The sequence below is a fragment of the Pseudopipra pipra genome, chromosome 2, assembly GCF_036250125.1.
Source record: "Pseudopipra pipra isolate bDixPip1 chromosome 2, bDixPip1.hap1, whole genome shotgun sequence".
NCBI lineage: Eukaryota > Metazoa > Chordata > Aves > Passeriformes > Pipridae > Pseudopipra > Pseudopipra pipra.
In genome coordinates, this window is record NC_087550.1 from 117,992,984 (window position 1) to 118,010,491 (window position 17,508).

A 17,508-nucleotide genomic window follows, 5' to 3' on the forward strand; every position below is an offset into this window, starting at 1 on the left:
ATGCAAAAAAAGAAGTTCACTGGGTAAAATTAAAAATAAATAGTTATTTTGGAGAGGGAAAGCTCCGTGGCTTGGTGAGCACGACATATTTTCCTCATGGAATCACTAATCCCAGTTACTATCTATTCTTTGCGGGGCCGTAACATTCCAAAAACCCCAACAAATAAACATGTTTTCCAGATGAAAACGATTATTAATAGGTTATCATAATAGTAGCTAATGGAGAGGTGCCTTGGCTTGCTGCAGGAGATCTCAATCTGAGAGCTGGAGCTTTGTTTTTCAGCAAGGCCTTTTCAAAAGTGACTCTTGGAAAGGGCTGGAAATTAAGGCTCCCAATATATTTCCTACTATCTCTCAGGATTGGAGCAATGAGTCAGTTTTGTGGTGGTTTTCAGCCTCCACAGAGCCAGAGAAGGTGTAGCTGGAAGGAGAACACGAGGGAGGGATGTTACCAAGCACAGTCAGAAGTTTCTGCCATCAGGACTCTTCCTTCTGGTTATAATTTTCAGGGGAAAAAAAACCAAAAAACAATCAGTTTAAGCTGGAATCACAAAAATACATAAACACCAGAAACTACTGGCCTAGATTCTGAGTCCAATTATTTTTATTGGTCTTCTGAAGTCAGAATTTTGTTCCTTCTGTGCAGCTTCCCTTCGTGGCCGCGTTATTTGAGCGTTTGGTTGAAATTTGGGGTGGTTTTATTATTTCTTTTTTTTTGCTTGAACGCATTCAAAATCGTAAAAGTATGTGCAAAACAGGGGAGGATGCTATTCAACAGGGCCATAAAATCAGTATTAAGCAGGCGTCCAGGTTCTGGTCCAAGCCTTTGGAATGTTTCAGGGGCCGTGGTATCAGATCCCGGAGTAACGACGAGCGGCGCTCGCCAGGCGGGGATGGAAACGGGAGAAACCCAAGGAAAAAGAGGCAGTTGATGGAGTTCCAAGACAAGCACTTGTTTTTATGTTGGGTTGATAAGGATGTGGCATCAACAGGATGCTACAGACAGTGGGAGGGCGGTTTGGCCACAGGGAGATGGGCGGTTCCTTTAGATATTGGGAAGGAATTACTGGTTGGGAGGGTGGTGGGACCCTGGCCCAGGTTGCCCAGAGAAGCTGTGGCTGCCCCTGGATCCCTGGAAGTGTCCAAGGCCGGGTTGGAAGGGACTTGGAGCAACCTGGGCTGGTGGAAGGTGTCCCTGCCCATGACAGGAGATGGGACTGGATGATCTTTAAGGTCCATTCCAATCCAAACCATTCTGGGATTTCATGAAAGGAAGGGGCTGTGCCACTGACCCACATTGTTAGAGGGTCAATATTAATGACAGGGACTCTTCTCCCTCCAATCTACTCTGAATGGTGATTTTTTCCCTAAAAGACAGAGCCCAGAATTGATCATTTTATATTTAAGTGACTTAGGGTTGCTTTGTTACACCATTAATTTGAATCAAGGTTTCTGTTTAATCTGAGTGGCTGTGGGAAAGTTCAGGTTCTGGTGCAGGGGAAGAATTGAGGGAGCAGAGTCTGATAATGGGGAAGGATTCAATGAGCAGGTTCTGATAATAGGGAAGAATTCAATGAGCAGATTCTGGTACAGAGGAAGAATTCAGGGAGCAGATTCTGGTATGGATGAAGAATTCAATGAGCAGATTCTGATATGAAGGAAGAATTCAGGGAGCAGATTCTGGTACAGGGAAAGAATTCAGGGAGCAGATTCTGATCTGGAGGACCCAATGTCTGTCTCAAGCTCAATACCCTGGGTCAACTTTAGCTTGATCATTAAACCCATCCCTCTCAAGGTGATGGCTTCTTCAGGACTGGCTTTTGGGATGTAGCAGCAGGAGGAGAGGAGAGAAGACTTTCCCACCACCCGAGTCCAGGGCACAGCCGGGTCCAGTCGTGTAAGAAAACCCACGTGTGGTGCTGCCCCACCAGGGGTTGGACTCCCCAGACATCATGTGGGTCCCTGAGGCTGAGCACGAGCGTGGCTGCCTCTGCCAGCTCCCAAACACTCTCTGCTGGGTCACTTAAAATCTTCGTCTGGGCTTAAATAAAAAAAACCCTCCCGCTCCCAAAAGCGTCAACAGGAGAAAAATAATGGCAGAGCGACTTGGAGAACTTCCTGTCTCCGGGAGCATTACTGCTGTAAACAGGGGCCATGCCAAGTGCTGAACCACTGCCCTCAGTCCAATAACAATAAATCTATTTTTTGGTGCTGCACAGCTCTGCCTGTACGATTTTTGAAGCGACGGGGATGAGGCAGACGCCGTCCTAGGAGAGTTTTCTCCTCTTTTTTCTTTTCCCCCAGTGATAAAAGGAGTTGGGCTTCCCAGAAGTTACGTAGTTTCAAGGGATCTGTTTGCCCTTCAGCAGCTTTGTTTCTGTTTGTCTTTTTTTTTTTTTTTTTAAATTTGTTTTTATTTTGCCGTTTTTGTTTTCGTGTGCCACCCTTCAGAACTCCTCCAGTTCTGGTAAAAACGTGTTTAGTTTTGGGTGTAGCTCTACACGTGTGTGTACCCGTATTACAACTCCAAGAGCAGCTGCTATTCTGTCATCAGAAGAAAATCATTCTGGGGGATAAATCAGGACCCTGGCTCCGGGGCTGGCTAGAGAACTTGAGCAGAAGTGAGGATGCTGCAAATCAGTGGCTTACAACTGCTGGCAAGAGTCTTTTCCAGAATGGTCATGTGCAGAAACCCTCGTCAGTCTGAATTATCTCTGTTCCCTTCTAAAAACCCTTCAGTAAAAAAAACCCCTTCAGTAAAAAAACCCTGCAGTAAAAAAACCCTGCAGTAAAAAAAAACTGCAGTAAAAAAACCCTGCAGTAAAAAAACAGACTTTTTTTTTTTCTGTTACCTTAATGCTGTGTGACTCTCCTCCACCCCTTTTGCTCCCCTCCTGCTTTCCCACTGTTTTTTCCCTTAGGATTATTTCCACACACTTTTCTCAGCCTCTCCAAATCATTCCCTTTGTCCCCTTCCCTCCTTCCTCTGTTGATGGTATTCCTTGCCTCAGAGAGCTGCAGGTTGGGATTCTTGTGTGAGCCTTACCAGAGCAGGTTTTGGCCTCAAAAAAGGATGCAAGGAGCTATCCCAAATCCCTTTTGCCCTTTCCCAACATTCCCTGTGAGGATGAGGAGCTACCTGCTGTGTGGGGCAGGGAGAGAGGGAGGAGGTTCTGGAGGCCCAGGAGAGGAGGAGGAGGAGGAGGAGGAGGGAAGCAGCTGCTTGGAAGGCTGGATGCCATAAGAGCTCTTGAGCGGGGCGGTGCTTGGAGCACATCGGCTCCCTGAAGTTCAGGCAGGAACTGAAGGAAAGGCTTTGGCAAGGCCACGGAGTTTCCACAGGCCAGACTTTACGCTGCACGACTCCAACAAAGCCACGGCCGTGTCTGAGGCCACGGAGGTTGTCCCAGGTTTGAAGGCTGTCTCTGGTGGAAGTTGGCAGGTTCCAGGCTGGTAATGGCAGTGTTATCTCCCGTGGAGATCCAGCGGGTGACCCCGGAGCTCTCCCCAGCTCGGAAATCAATGCGCATTCCATTAGCGTAATGACAGCACGGAGGAGTCCTTCCTCCAGGAAAATGAGCTCCCAGTAAACAGTCCCAGGGCACACTCCCATGCTCTCAGAGCTACTGGAGAACTAAACTGTCTGGTTGTCCTCTGGCACTCTCCTGCTCCAGGCCACTGCAGGTAGAAGATCATAAAAGTGCTCCTTGCCTTTCACAGTCGGAGCAGGGCGTTGCTCTCCCAGTGAACTCACCCCTTCCCTGCTCCCTGTGCCTGGAGCCTCTGCCAGAGCCGTGCTGAGGGGTCACCACCTTCATCATTCCATAGGGAGAGGAGCAGGTTTGAGCCCAGCAGCCCAGCTCCTGCACCCAGGTGTAGAATCACGGAATGGTTTAGGAAGAAAGGGACCTTAAAGAACAGCTTGTTCCAACCCCCTGCCATGGGCAGGGACACCTTCCACCAGCCCAGGTTGCTCCAATCCCACCAACCTGGCCTTGGACACTTCCAGGGATCCAGGGACAGCCACAGCTTCTCTGGGCAACCTGTGCCAGGGCCTCCCCACCCTCACAGGGAAGGATTTTTCCCCCTAATATCCCATCTATCCCTGTCCCCTGGCAGCTGAAGCCGTTCCCCCTTGTCCTATCACCCCGTGGCCTTGCAGATACTCTCTCTCCAGTCCTTGGAGAAAACAGTGGGGCAAAATTCTCCCCTCATCCCAATCCCTGCAGCCAGCAGCCACGGAGCAGGTTCTCCCAAAGGATCTCCAGCTGCTGGGGCCACTAAAGTCGAGGGCTCTGTCCCCTCAGCCACGGTGGCCTCAGGGAGGGGCCAGCAGGGACTGCCCTGATGCTCAAAGCAGGAGCAGGGGCCACCACGAGAGGGTGAAGGAACCCTGAGCAGCTGCTCCCAAACCAAACCAGAGGGGACAGAGGGCTCAGGCCGTGGGCTGGGACCACACTGAGCTGCTGGGCTTGTGGCTGTTTGGCAGGGGAAGCCCCTTCCGATGTCCCCCGGGCACCAGCAGGGTTGGGAGGGGTGAGGGGTGTAATTCTGGGCTTAATCCCACTTCAGACAGCTAAATCCCCTCGTGAATCTGGGCCGTAACCTCCTCATGGCTCTGTCATCCCCATAAAGTCTGGGTGATAATTTCTACCTCAAAAAAAAAAGCTTATGAATGGTCTGAAATTATAGCTGGGCTCGAGACTGTCATTAGGCTTAAGGATCCCCAGGCATTTTCTGTGAGGAGGTGGGAGCTCTGCACTGAAGTTGTTTCATTCTGAACTCTCCTTTCCCTCTGGTGTTCCTGCTGCTGTTCTTCCCTTTCCCTGAACTCTTCAGCAGTGACACAGCACTTTGCTGAAGGATGGTTTCTTCATTCCACTCACAGAGCTTTGTGGAGGCCAAGTCATTTCTGAGCACTGAATTTAAAGCAAAAATCATTTTGCACCGAGGGGAAAAAAAAAAATCAAAATTCTTTAATAAGTAGTAGGTCACAGCTTGGGAGCAGAAATTCAAGTTTTGGTGCAGCCCACTCACAGAATCATCAGAGATTTCCACTGGAGTCATCTCTGGGGAAAAAATAATTCCACCCTCTCCAAATTTGTGTCCAAACTTTAGTGTCACATATTGAATATATATATATATATATATATATTTCAAGCCTTAAAAATATTTTAACAAGGGGCATTGCTTCTAAAGACTTAAACTGAGATCTCCTTGTGCAGTCCAGGCACCCCATAGCATTTCATTCTTCCTGTGCTGTAATTATTGTCTCCACCCAAGTTCATAAGAATTTTATAGTGGTTACTGCAGCAGCTCCACTTAGAGTTAGAGGCTGCTTGGCTTTTCCATTAAAAGGTCTTCCTTCCCCCCACACCTGTGTTTTAATGCTTTAATCCATTTGGTGAGCTTGATTTGTGGGCTTGGAGTCCAAGAAGGCATCTCACCCCAAAAGTTCACTTCAAACAGGTCACTGGGGTTGTCTTTCAGAGCAGAAGGGAAAGCCATTCAAGAAAAACTGTTGGGACTCTTACACATAAACCACCTCCACCACAAAGCCTGAAAGTTGGCATTTACACAGGACTTGGGCCTTGGGAGGCTGAAGTACAAATAATGTTCCTGGCAGCCAAATTCCTGCCACAGCTCGAAATAGTTCCCTTCTGACACAGGACAACATCCCAAAATAGGGGGATTCCCGGTGGTTTTGTGTGTTTGTGGGTTGTTGGTGTTGGCAGGAAAAGGGACTCAGGGCTGTGTCAGCTACTGGGTGTCACCCTAAGGTGACAATTGTGCCCCTCAGGTGAGACCCCCCTGCAGAGCTGCTCCAGCCCTGGGGAACAGCCCAGCAAGGACATGGAGCTGCTGGAGAGAGGCCAGAGCAGGAACCAAGAGGATCCCAGGGCTGGAGCAGCTCTGCTGGGAGGAAAGGCTGGGAGAGCTGGGATTGTTCAGCCTGGAGAGGAGAAGCTTTGGGGTGACCTGATTGTGGCCTTGCAGGGCCTGAAGGGGCTCCAGGAAAGATGGAGAGAGACTATTTCCAAGGGCTGGAGGGACAGGACAAGGGGGAATGGCTTCAAACTGACAGAGAGTAGGATTAGATGGGATATTGGGAAGGAATTCCTGGCTGTGAGGGTGGGGAGGCCCTAACACAGGTTGCCCAGAGAAGCTGTGGCTGCCCCTGGATCCCTGGAAGTGTCCAAGGCCAGGTTGGACAGGGCTTGGATCAATCTGGGCTGGTGGAAGGTGTCCCTGCCCATGGCAGGGAGTTGCAATGAGCTCTTTTTAAGGTCCCTTCCTTCCCAACCCATTCCATGATTCTATGATTCTATTGCAGGACATCCTGTCTTCAGAGACCTCCTTCTAGTCACCAGGGTCCCAAATCTCTTCAGCCTTTGTCTCTTCTCCTCAGTTAGTTAAATTTATGTCCTCTCCCAGGTTCCCAGGGTTATTCTCCTCCCTGCCTTCTGCTGCAGCTCCTTCCTGCTGAACGGTCACACCGCTTACTGCCCACCCTCTGTGTCTCCTGCTCCTCAACTGCCACATTTTTTTATCCTCAACTGCCACATTTTTTTATCTCTAGTCAGAATAAACTGTGCTTTTGGGACATCTTTGCTGAAGCACATCCACAGGAAAAACTCCACGGAGCAGCAGAAGCCGTAACCTGAGGGAGGGAACGAGGAGGAGCCCGGTTGAGGCCGATGCGTTATAGACGTGAACATTTCCAAGGAATGCCTTCCAAATCCAAGTTTCTCGAGGAGAGCAGGGCCATCAGGTGCCCTGCAGCAGTGCACTGCACTTTGACACACTTTGTCAGGCTGTCAGGGATTAGCACAGAGGCCCCTGCGAGGTCGGGATCGTCCTGACACGGACGGGGAAGTGAAACCTCTCCTCGGCGCAGAACCGAAACCGGCTGCACGCAGCCCCTTGTCAGATGAAAATGTAAACATCTGCCCCCCCAAAAAAACCACAGGGAGAGAAACTGGGGCTGTTTGAGTGAGCTGAGTGCCACCCTTGCAACGCTTGACACTGTGAGCAATCCCTGTCCTGCAAGGGACTGTCACCGCTCCGAGGGCTTCGGGTGAAACGCTGAAGGTGTTGGTAATGGATAAAAAGCAGCATTCGAGCAAAAATGTGGGGTTTAAATAGGCAGTGGCACGTTTTGGGGATGCTGGGTGCTGCCATTTTCTGTTTATCCCATCAGGAAGATGTTCTCCTCTTTTCCTGAGGGAAGGGATTTGAATGTTGGTAGCACTGCAGCAAAAGTGGGGAAAAGTGACGTTAGGACCTTCCCTCACATCCCCTCGTGGGAGCTGAGATCCCAGGGAGCACTCCCAGACTACTCCAGGGAAGTTTCCCAAGATGTTTTTGCTCTTTTGGTAGCAGCTCTATATTCCTGGATCCACTTGAGACTCCCCTGAGGATCTCCCTGAGTTTTTCCATCCCTCAATTTCGACACTCGATATCCTGGCCAGCAGCTCCAGACTCCTGCAGGAAGCTGCCTGTGATGATTTTCCTCCTTTTGTGAAACCTGCATCTTCCAGGATCTACCTGAGGCTCCTCCCAGGCATTTCCTGGAGTCTTTCCACGAGCTAAGATCCAAGATCCCGGCCCCTGGCAGCTCCAGGGAAGCCACACCTGGGAATTCTCCAGTACAAAGGGAAGCACGTGGTGCCAGGGACAGGTTTTTAGCATCCCTGGTGCACCTGATGACAAGGGCCCTGCAGAGGTCTGGCTGTGCCTCACCAGCACGTGGCTGCTGGAGCAGCTGCTCGGGGCCTGAGTCAGCTTTATTTTAACAGCTGTGAGTGACACCGAGTGTAAAAGCAGCTCCTGTGTCTGCTGCTGCAAATGTTTCGTGTCTGCAGCTTCCAAGCTCAGGGTTATGCCTTGGACTTCCCAAATAAGCAGGTTGTCAGGGGAAATGACCATCAGGGACTGTCCCTCCCACCCAGATAGAGGCAAACCCCAATTTTAGTGCCTGCTCAGGTTGGCAGTGGCTCTATTAATGCTGCTTGATTTCAGTGCTGTGATTTTGGCTGCTTAATATAGTCCCTGTGTCGCCTCAGGTTAAATGTACCAAAATAATTGGGGTATTTTGGCTGGGTACCATGATTTTGGCTTCACCAAAATAATGCTCTGAGACAATTCCACCCCAAGCCACAGCCTTCTTCTGGACTTCTAGCTCTGGGAATCCCACAGCAGGGCAGGCAGGCAGCTCTGCTGCTCTCCACCACAGCTTCTGAGTTGTTAGCCAGAGAAAAAAAAAGCTTGGAGGATGCACAGGGAGAAAAAGAGTGTGAAGTGCATGTCTTGGATAAGCACTGAGTGGTGCTGCAGGGAGCTGGGAAGGAAAGGGAAGGGGCAAAGCCAGCACCAGCCATGGTCCTGCAAAATCAAGCTGGTTTTCTGCTGTTATTGCAAAAAAAATATAATCAGTATTTCATAGCTGGGTCCAGGTTTGCAGCAGGGCCACTTTTGGCCCCATATAAACCCAGAACAAAACCCCCATTGATTGAGCACGGGGGAGATTTCATTCTGGGTAAGTAGATGCTGTGTAAACACAGATATAGGAACTTCCTGGAGTGAGACACTCGACAGAAATGTTCACCAGGGCACCTTTGTGCCCAGCCAGGCTGCCTTGGCAGCAGCAAAGGGGGTGGACTTCCCAAATCTCCCACTTGACACCTGCAAAACATCCCTAAAAACACACAAACAGCTCCACAGCCCCTGCAGCTGATTCCCATGGGCAGCTCTTGGAATCACAGAATGGTTTGGCTTGGAAGGGAGCTTAAAATAATCCAGTGCCACCCCCTGCCATGGGCAGGGACACCTTCCACCAGCCCAGGTTGCTCCAAGTTTATCCAACCTGGCCTTGGACACTTCCAGGGATCCAGGGGCAGCCACAGCTTCTCTGGGAATTCTATCCCACTCCCTCCCCACCCTCCCAGCCAGGAATTCCCTCCTAATATCCAACCTAAACCTGCTCTCTTTCAGTTTGAAGCCATTCCCCCTTGTCCTGTCCCTCCATCCCTTGTCCAAAGTCCCTCTCCAGCTCTCCTGGTGCCCTTTTAAGTACTGGCAGGGGCTCCAAAGCCTCCCTTGCATTTCTCTGGGCAAACACCCCGATTTTCTCCCTCTCCCCATATTCCCATTTCTCTGTTTGGGCCGTTGGCCTGTGGGGTTCAGAATTTACAAACCATTTCCAGTGTGGTGGCAGATGAGGTGAATAACGGGTTTATTTCATATTTAAATTCAGTGGTGTCTGTGGTGCTGATGGTAAACAAATCATGTTGCTTTTTTTGATGCTGCTTTCTCCAGCTGCAGCTTCTTTTTTTTTTTTTTATTCTGATGGACCAAACACAACAGGCAAAGTTTTATTTTGACTGTTCAAAACCGCCAACAGGGGACAGGAGAAAAAAAAAAAGGCCCCATCTGAGCACAGAATTTGGAGTCATTCAGGCTTTTTGCAGCTTGAACACCTGCAAAAATCTGATGAGCAGCAGTTAACTAATGAAGGGTCGGATTATTTTGGCCTTTCTCATCCTATTGATTAGATTTGGGGCGCTCAGGGGCTTCAGAGATAAGAACAGCAAGAGTTGGCCCTAATTTTTAGCAGCTGAAGTTTGGGAATGGAGGTGGAAGTGGGTGTGTGTTGCATCCTGCCCAGGGATGCAGCCAGACATGTTATTAAAATGCAGGGGACATCCTGACTCTGGCAGATGCCCCAGGGAGATGTTGTGAGAAGCTGCAAAGATGGATCAAACTGATCATTTGGCCTGGTTTGATACAAGTACACGAGCACTAAAAAGTAGGGGCTGGATGAAAAAAAGAAACCCTAATCTGTCATACTCAAACCTGGAATTCTCCCCCTAATGTCACAGTAATGGCTGTAATGTCATTTGTGTTGCATTTGTGCAATGCATTTCGTAGCTTTCCACCCCTACCTTTTGTCCTTGTCAGCACAGACACTTCTTGGCTCCTTTCCTTTTCTTTCCTCTTCCTTTTATCTAATGATTCACCGCAACAATTCTTTTTTATTTTTAAAAAAAAAAAGCAGCAAAAGCAAAAAACCACTGAACAAATCACATGGCACGTCTGCCATCAGCAGAACAAATCCCAAAAGCAAAAAAGGCAGTGATTGCATCAACCTCATCCCTTGGCCTGAATTCCCTTTTCCTTCCTCCGTGGCCAAACTCCTGAAGCTTTAACTCCATTTTTCCTCTCCTCTGTCGGGATGAACCTTCACCAGTGGAATCAATCAGTGGCTCTGAGACAAAAAGTGGGTTAAAATTAAATGACTTGTGGCCTCTCTTCCCCTGTACTGTGTCTGTTCTCACTCCCTTCTGCATCTGCCTGTGCTGCCACTCATATTTTAAGTGTTCCTTCCCCCTCCTCCAGCCCCAGCTGATCATGACACTGCTCAGGGATGACTAAAGCCTCTCACAGCAGCTTCATGTGACCCTGTTGTCACTCGGGGAGTCATTTTTTTTCCCCCTTGGTTCCTCTCAACCATTCCCAGGGCCCTCAGCTCACGAGCCTATTGCTCCCTCTAGAGCCCTTCCCAGCTGCTCTGGAGGACCACTGGAATCGTGGCAGGTGGGAACTCCCTGCTCCTTCTGCTTCCAGCTTCTGGGATGCAGGTGGGATGCAGGCTCCAAGTTCCTGTATTTCAGGCACAGCACCATCAGATGCTTCCTTCTTGGAGGTTGATTGTGGAATCATGGAATGGTTTGGATTAGAAAGGACCTTAAAGATCATCCAGTCCCACCCCCTGCCACAGGCAGGGACATCTTCCACCAGCCCAGGTTGCTCATTTCCCACATCAGGTTGATCTTCACCTCCTGGTGGTCCAGGAATAGTATTGCTGAGCAGGTTCTGGCAGATGATTTCAGAGAATCCCAGAATTATTTGGGTTGGAAAAGCCCTCCCAGGCCACAGAGTCCCCCCTGTGCCCGATGCCCACCTTGTCCCCCAGCCCAGAGCACTGAGTGCCACGTCGTGGGCTGGAGGACAAGGTGGGGATTTGGCACAGCTTGGATTCAAAGCTCTGGGAGGTCTTTTCCAAGCTCAGTGATTCTGGAATTCTCTGACTCCAGCTGTCAAACCAACAATGATTCTTGAGGGCACTTCTGACAAACCCACCAACAGCATCCAGACAACATTTCCAAAGTCACTGTTGTGTCCCGGCCAGGAATGCTCCTGTTTCCATTTCCATTCCTTTTTCTGGGGAAGGGTTCTGACCTTAAAGCTCTTGCAAAAAACAAACATCACCAAGCAGTTTTTTCCTGCTCTGGTTGGGAGGGAAGAGCAGGTGGAAGAAGTGAGTCCTGTGCTCTGCCCTCACACCTACGAGGCCCTGATGTCTGTGGGAAGGGTTTCCAAAGGCAGAGCCCTGCTCCCAACCTCTTGACAATTTAATCCTTGTGCTCTTGAGGTGCCATGTGCCCAATATTAGGACAGCACAGAGAGGGGCACAGTGGCTGAAGTGACTCTTTCCCCCCCAACAAGGCACAGCTTGATGTCACCCATCAGCCCTTTCGCCCTTCCAAAGGCTCCCGGGATGGCACAGCAACAACCACAGCTTCCTGGGGCATGGATCACACACCTGAGCTCATTTGTGAGTGGTTTCCCATGGATTTATGGGAATGTTTAACCCAGGGAATCTGTTGGCTCGTGCTGGTTGGCTGCGACTGCCGGGACATCACCAAAATCCTCATCGTGGCTGTCGGGGGCATCCAAGCAAGGCCAGAGTTTCAGAATGATTTTTTGGGGGTGTTTGGTCCCTCTTTTCAGCCACCAGAGAGGTCAGTCCCTCTTGGGCTGTCTGGCTCAGCTTTGTAGGTGTACACACATGTGTAAGTGGATTATGCAAGCGTGTTTGAAAATAAAATCTGTTTTATGGTTGTATCGTAACACATTAAAGGAAGGAGGAGAGTTTTATGGTGCTGCTGTCATCCCAAAACAGGTACAGCCATAAAACACCCATTTCCCTGACAATGCCTCCAATCTAAATGTGCCTTTGTCAACCAGCCCCATAAATGATGAATAATGCAGAAGTGATAAAACCACTTAATAAAGGCGAATGCAGATGAAACAGAACAACCAGAGGAAAAAAAAAAAACCACCCAGCCAGAATTATTGGTAAGAGCAGTGAGTGACACAGAGGTTTATGGTTATATAGGCCTGTGGTTAACCAGTATGTGGTTAATGAATAGTCTTCTGTCAACAAGAAGTAAGTTAAGTGTCTTCCTGCTCTTGCCAGCTCGTGTCACAGCCTCACACGGGCTCAGGGATTGTCTGTTCTGCAGAAAATCTTGGAAGTTACTTCACCTCCCTCTTCTTTATTCTAGAGACTAGTAGTGTGGCCATGTTTTACCACCTTTCACTGTTGTTGTTTGGGTTTTTTCCTGCATTTATTTCGTATATAGAAACATCTCGAGAGCCTCCTAAAGAAATAAATTCACTACGTGTTCTAGCAGAGTTGTCAGAAAAAAACAAACAAACAAACAACCAAACTGGAAGCAAGATGGAAATACTGCAGATTAGTAAAGAGAATAAAGTGTATTTTCAAGGTTCTTTCAGTCTTAGTGATCTGAGTGTTGTATATAAGGCTAGAGAGAAATTAGATTTTGGAAAGAAGGACTCTGACATTTGTTAAGTCTAATGGGATGGGTGGTAAAGTTTTTTGGAGGGAAGTTTATCAAACCTCGTTGCTGATGCCTCATAGAGAGATCTGCTGTGCTGGCAGGGTGAGATTAATCAAGCTGTAAAGCTGTAATTGGTATTTAAAGAATGTCAAGAGCCATCCTCGCTCAGGGGGGATGTAGGACCCAAGAGTGGGTGGGATTCAGGGATCTGGAATCATTTTGGCTTCTGCAGCCATGATTTCCATCCCCAGAACTGCTTTCTGGTGAGGATGTGAAGGTGGGAAGACACTGGGATTTGTGTTCCAGCTTCTGGGGCTGTGATTCCAGTGGGATTTAGGGATTCCCATCACTGGCCACGGGCTTCCTGCGAGATCCCAGCCAAGACACTTCACCTCCCCACGGCTCCTCCCCCCTGGGGTGGGGGGAATGCATCCCAAATTCCCAGGGATGTGCTGAGGACAGTTCCCAGCAGCCCTGGGTGTGTGTGCTGCCCTTGCAGCCCATCAGCACCAGGGCAGGAGCTGCATCAGGGGGAGGATTGAATTGCAAGGGAATGCATATGGGGAGGGGGGATAATATTTAAATTTATCCTTATTTATGGAGCTAAATGGAGCAAAAAAAAAAAAGTAAATAAATAAAAATAGGAAGGTTTGGAAAGGAACTAACTCAGCACTCAGGAGGGCTGGAGCCAAGTGGTAAAATGAAAGAGGCAGATCTCCATGTGCAACCTCAATTTTCTTAGAGCAGTTCCTGGTTATCCAACTTGGGGTGATGTCCCCTGATGTCTCCTGCTGATACCAATGGTTTCTGGCAGCCTCTGAGTCCTCTGTGATGCTAAGAGAAGTGTGCTGAGCCTGCTGACAGGCAATGTTTGCACTGCTGCCCATGCCAAGGTTGTCATGAATGCACAGATCAGGGCTGATCAAAGACGCTTTGGACGTCGCTTTTGATATTTAAAAAAAGCCAGAAGTAAATCCAGGGGCAGCAGCACTTTCCCCAGCTCAGAGCTATGCCATGCACATAACAGTTTGGAAGAAGCCTTCATGGTTTTCTTGCTGAATAATAGAGAAAATAAGCATTATGCTCTGCTGTGTCCTCAGAAATTGTTTTAATTCTCTGTGGACCAGCTGCAGGGATTTTTTTATTATTATTATTTTCCATTCCCTTGTTTCTTGGCATGGCAGCAGTAGATGATTTTTAAAGGGTTCTGGGTCACAATATGGAGTTGATCTCCTGGTGGCCTCGACCACAAAGTGTGGGATTTTACGATCTGAGCACCCAGTTCTCTTTCATTTTCACAAGTGCTGCTGCTCCAGATTCCCGTGGCAGTTCTGGAAGAGTCAGCCACGATTTCTGAGCCTCCCTGAACTACCCCCCTTCAGAAAGCACAGATAACATCCCAGCAGTCATGCATATCAGATCAACTCCAACTGTTAGGGGTAACCTCCTTTTTTTATATATACAAACAGAGCGTAGATCATTTAAATACAAATTAATTCCTTTCCCCTGGAAGCTTTGAGCAGCTGCCACGGAGGGGAACGAATCCAGCACCAGGATTGTACACCCCACTCTCTGGGCACAGCTTTATGTTCAGCTGAAATGTTTCAGTGCCATTCAAGGTGCCAGAGATGAGTTTCTCTTTTCTCAGTAACATCTTTTTTTTTTTGTTGCTTATTTTTGTTTTTTTTTTTCCTGTTGCAGGGAAAAGCTTCACGTTGACAATCACGGTGTTCACCAACCCCCCCCAAGTAGCCACATACCACAGAGCCATCAAGATAACAGTGGATGGACCTCGGGAACCCAGAAGTAAGTGAGCTCAGGATGGCATTTCCAGGGGGATAAGGTGGTGGATCAGGGCAGGGCTTGGTGAAATCCAGCATTATCCAGTGCACGTGGAGCAGGGGGAATGTTTGAAGCCACAGCTATCCTAAGAATGGCTTTAATCATCCCTTCCCAAAGGGATGATTATCTGGTTTATGATTATTTGGTTTATGATTATTTGGTGTCCAGCTGGTCCAGGCCGTGACTTGCATTTTTCTGAAGCACCTCCCCAGAGCTGACTTGGCTCCTAGACAAGAGCTGAGAGGAGGGATGCTGGGAAAAGGTGGGCAGAGGATACCTGACACATCATTTCTTGCTAGTCTTGCCTTTCAGATGTTAAGAGGATCTTAAAGCATTGGAAACCAATATGTCATTGATCCGAGCCTTCAAGCTCAGCCACCCTGCAAACATAAATAAGTGCCTGAGACAGGACATGAGGTTGTTGCCTCATGGAGTTCATAGAATCATAGAATGAGAGAATCCCAGAATGATAGAATCACAGAATCAGCTGGGTTGGAAGGGACCTCTGAGATCATCCAGTCCAACCCTTGATCCAACCCCGCCGTGGTTCCCAGCCCATGGCACTGATGCCACATCCAGTCTGTCCTTAAACACCTCCAGGGATGGAGAATCCACCCCCTCCCTGGGCAGCCCATTCCAATGGCTGAGCACCCTCTCTGCAAAGAAATTCTTTCTAATCTCCAACCTAACCCTCCCCTGGCACAGCTGCAGACCCAGCCCTCTTGTCTTGCTGATGGTTGCCTGGGAAAAGAGACCAACCCCCCCCGGCTCCCCCCTCCTGTCAGGGAGTTGCAGAGAGTGAGGAGGTCTCCCCTGAGCCTCCTCTTCTCCAGGCTGAACAGCCCCAGCTCCCTCAGCCTCTCCTCACAACACTTGTGCTCCAGTCCCTTCCCCAGCCTCGTTGCTCTCCTCTGCACCTGCTCCAGCCCCTCCATGTCCTTCCTGAGTTCCCCGTGCCTCATGCTGTGGCAAAGCTCAGGAGAACCTGTTTGCTCAGCCAGCCAACCTTCCCTCTTCTCCTTCTTCTCTTATTTTTGAAGGAATGGAGTACAAGGAGGAGATGAAGGGTTTGATATCCCCAGGGAGTTACCCAAACCCTTCCCACAGGTAGTTGTTTTGTTCAGGTGGTGAGGGCAGGGAGTTGTGTCTGGGGGGTGAAGGGAGAGGGGAGCAGATGTGCGGGGAGAGAACATTCAATCCCAGGCTGGTTTGGGTTGGAAGGGATCTGAAAAATCATCCCAGCTTGCTCCAAGTCCTGTCCAACCTGGCCTTGAACACTTCCAGGGATCCAGGGGCAGCCACAGCTTCTCTGGGAATTCTCTCTCTCCCAGCCTCTCACAACTTTTACAGGGAGGAATTCCCTCCCAATATCCCATCTATCCCTGCCCTCTGGCATTCCCTCTTATCCTTTCACTCTATCCCTTGGAAATAGTCTCTCTCCATCTTTCTTGGAGCCCCTTCAGGTCCTGCAAGGCCACAATCAGGTCACCCCAAAGCTTCTCCTCTCCAGGCTGAACAATCCCAGCTCTCCCAGCCTTTCCTCCCAGCAGAGCAGCTCCAGCAGGGTGAGATGGGATATTGGAAGGAATTCCTGGCTGGGAGGGTGGGGAGGCCCTGGCACAGGTTGCCCAGAGAAGCTGTGGCTGCCCCTGGATCCCTGGAAGTGTCCAAGGCCCGGTTGGATGGGGCTTGGAGCCACCTGGGCTGGTGGAAGGTGTCCAGTTTGCTCCAAGCCCCATCCAACCTGACCTTGGATCCAGGGATCCAAGGGCAGCCACAGCTTCTCTGGGAAACCTGGGCCAGGGCCTCCCCACCCTCACAACCAGGAATTTCTTCCCAATATCCCATCTATTCCTGCCCTCTGACAGTTTGAAGCCATTCCCCTTGTCCTGTCCCTCCAGCCCTTGGAAATAGTCTCTCTCCATCTTTCCTGGAGCCCCTTCAGGCCCTGCAAGGCCACAATCAGTTCCCCCCAAAGCTTCTCCTCTCCAGGCTGAACAATCCCAGCTCTCCCAGCCTTTCCTCCCAGCAGAGCTGCTCCAGCCCTGGGATCCTCCTCTGGCCTCTCTCCAGCAGCTCCATGTCCTCCCTGTGCTGGGCTCCCAGAGCTTGTGCCTGTTACCAGAGGCATTTGTTGGCCTCAGCCACAAACCCAAATGGGGCATTTTCATACTTTTATCAAAATGTAAATTGTGGTTTGTGGTTGGTGTCCTGCACTCCTCCTGCACCCTTGGCAGAAGTTCTGGCTGTTGCTTGAGTGGGAATTATCCCGGGAGGACAGAACAGCAGGACTCAAACACCCACTAGAGAATGAGACTCACAGCTTGGGCCCACTTCTCTAGAAAAGAAATGTTTGAAACTGCAACTAAAATAGCTCAGAAAACTCACATTTTCTTCTCAAGCCTTCATTTGCCTGAGCTGCACCAGGATGCTGCATGTGTTTAGTGGAAAAATCTGACCCGTGTATTTTGGACCTGAGGACAGACTTTCAAACAAAAACTGCTGGCAGGGTAAAGCTTTTTATTTAGTTTGGTTTGTTGTTTTGTTTTTGTTGTTGTTTGGGGTTTTTTTTTGGTTGAATTGTCCCTGAAAAATCTCCCCAGTGAAGCAGGCAGCTGTGCACATGAAAAAGATATTTGTATATGCAAGTGGCAGATTTGTGTATGCAACGACCTGGGCATGCTCAGGGTTTGCAGACAACAAAATAAACTTCAGTTCTTTGAATATACATCTGCTGGAAGGGTAAGAAACAAACTCATCCTGCAGGCACGGCTTCTGCTCTAAATCAATTCTTCAGTTGGTGTAATAGTTAATATTTAATAAGATTCTACATTTTAAAAAGGAAGTGGAGATATGATACGGGCAGAGGGAACATACGTGTCTTCCCGACCCAAATGTGTGCAAAAGCTTCCTGGTCGTTAATTTAGGATGTTGGAAGCAAATCAGCTGCAGGGGGGAGGAGGTTTTCTGCCTGTCCTCAGGAAAGGTCCCTGTGGGAACCCCCCCCTGCAGGAATGCA

At 49.3% G+C, this 17,508-nt stretch overlaps 1 protein-coding gene across 1 annotated transcript in view; it reads left to right on the forward strand.

Annotated features, from left to right (window-relative positions):
- Positions 1-17,508, forward strand: part of RUNX1 (RUNX family transcription factor 1) — a 95,392-nt gene that overhangs the window by 11,162 nt on the left and 66,722 nt on the right. Inside the window, exon 3 of the mRNA XM_064647120.1 lies at positions 14,349-14,453. Coding sequence (XP_064503190.1) covers positions 14,349-14,453 — 105 coding nt within the window. The remainder of the gene's footprint in view (positions 1-14,348; positions 14,454-17,508) is intronic.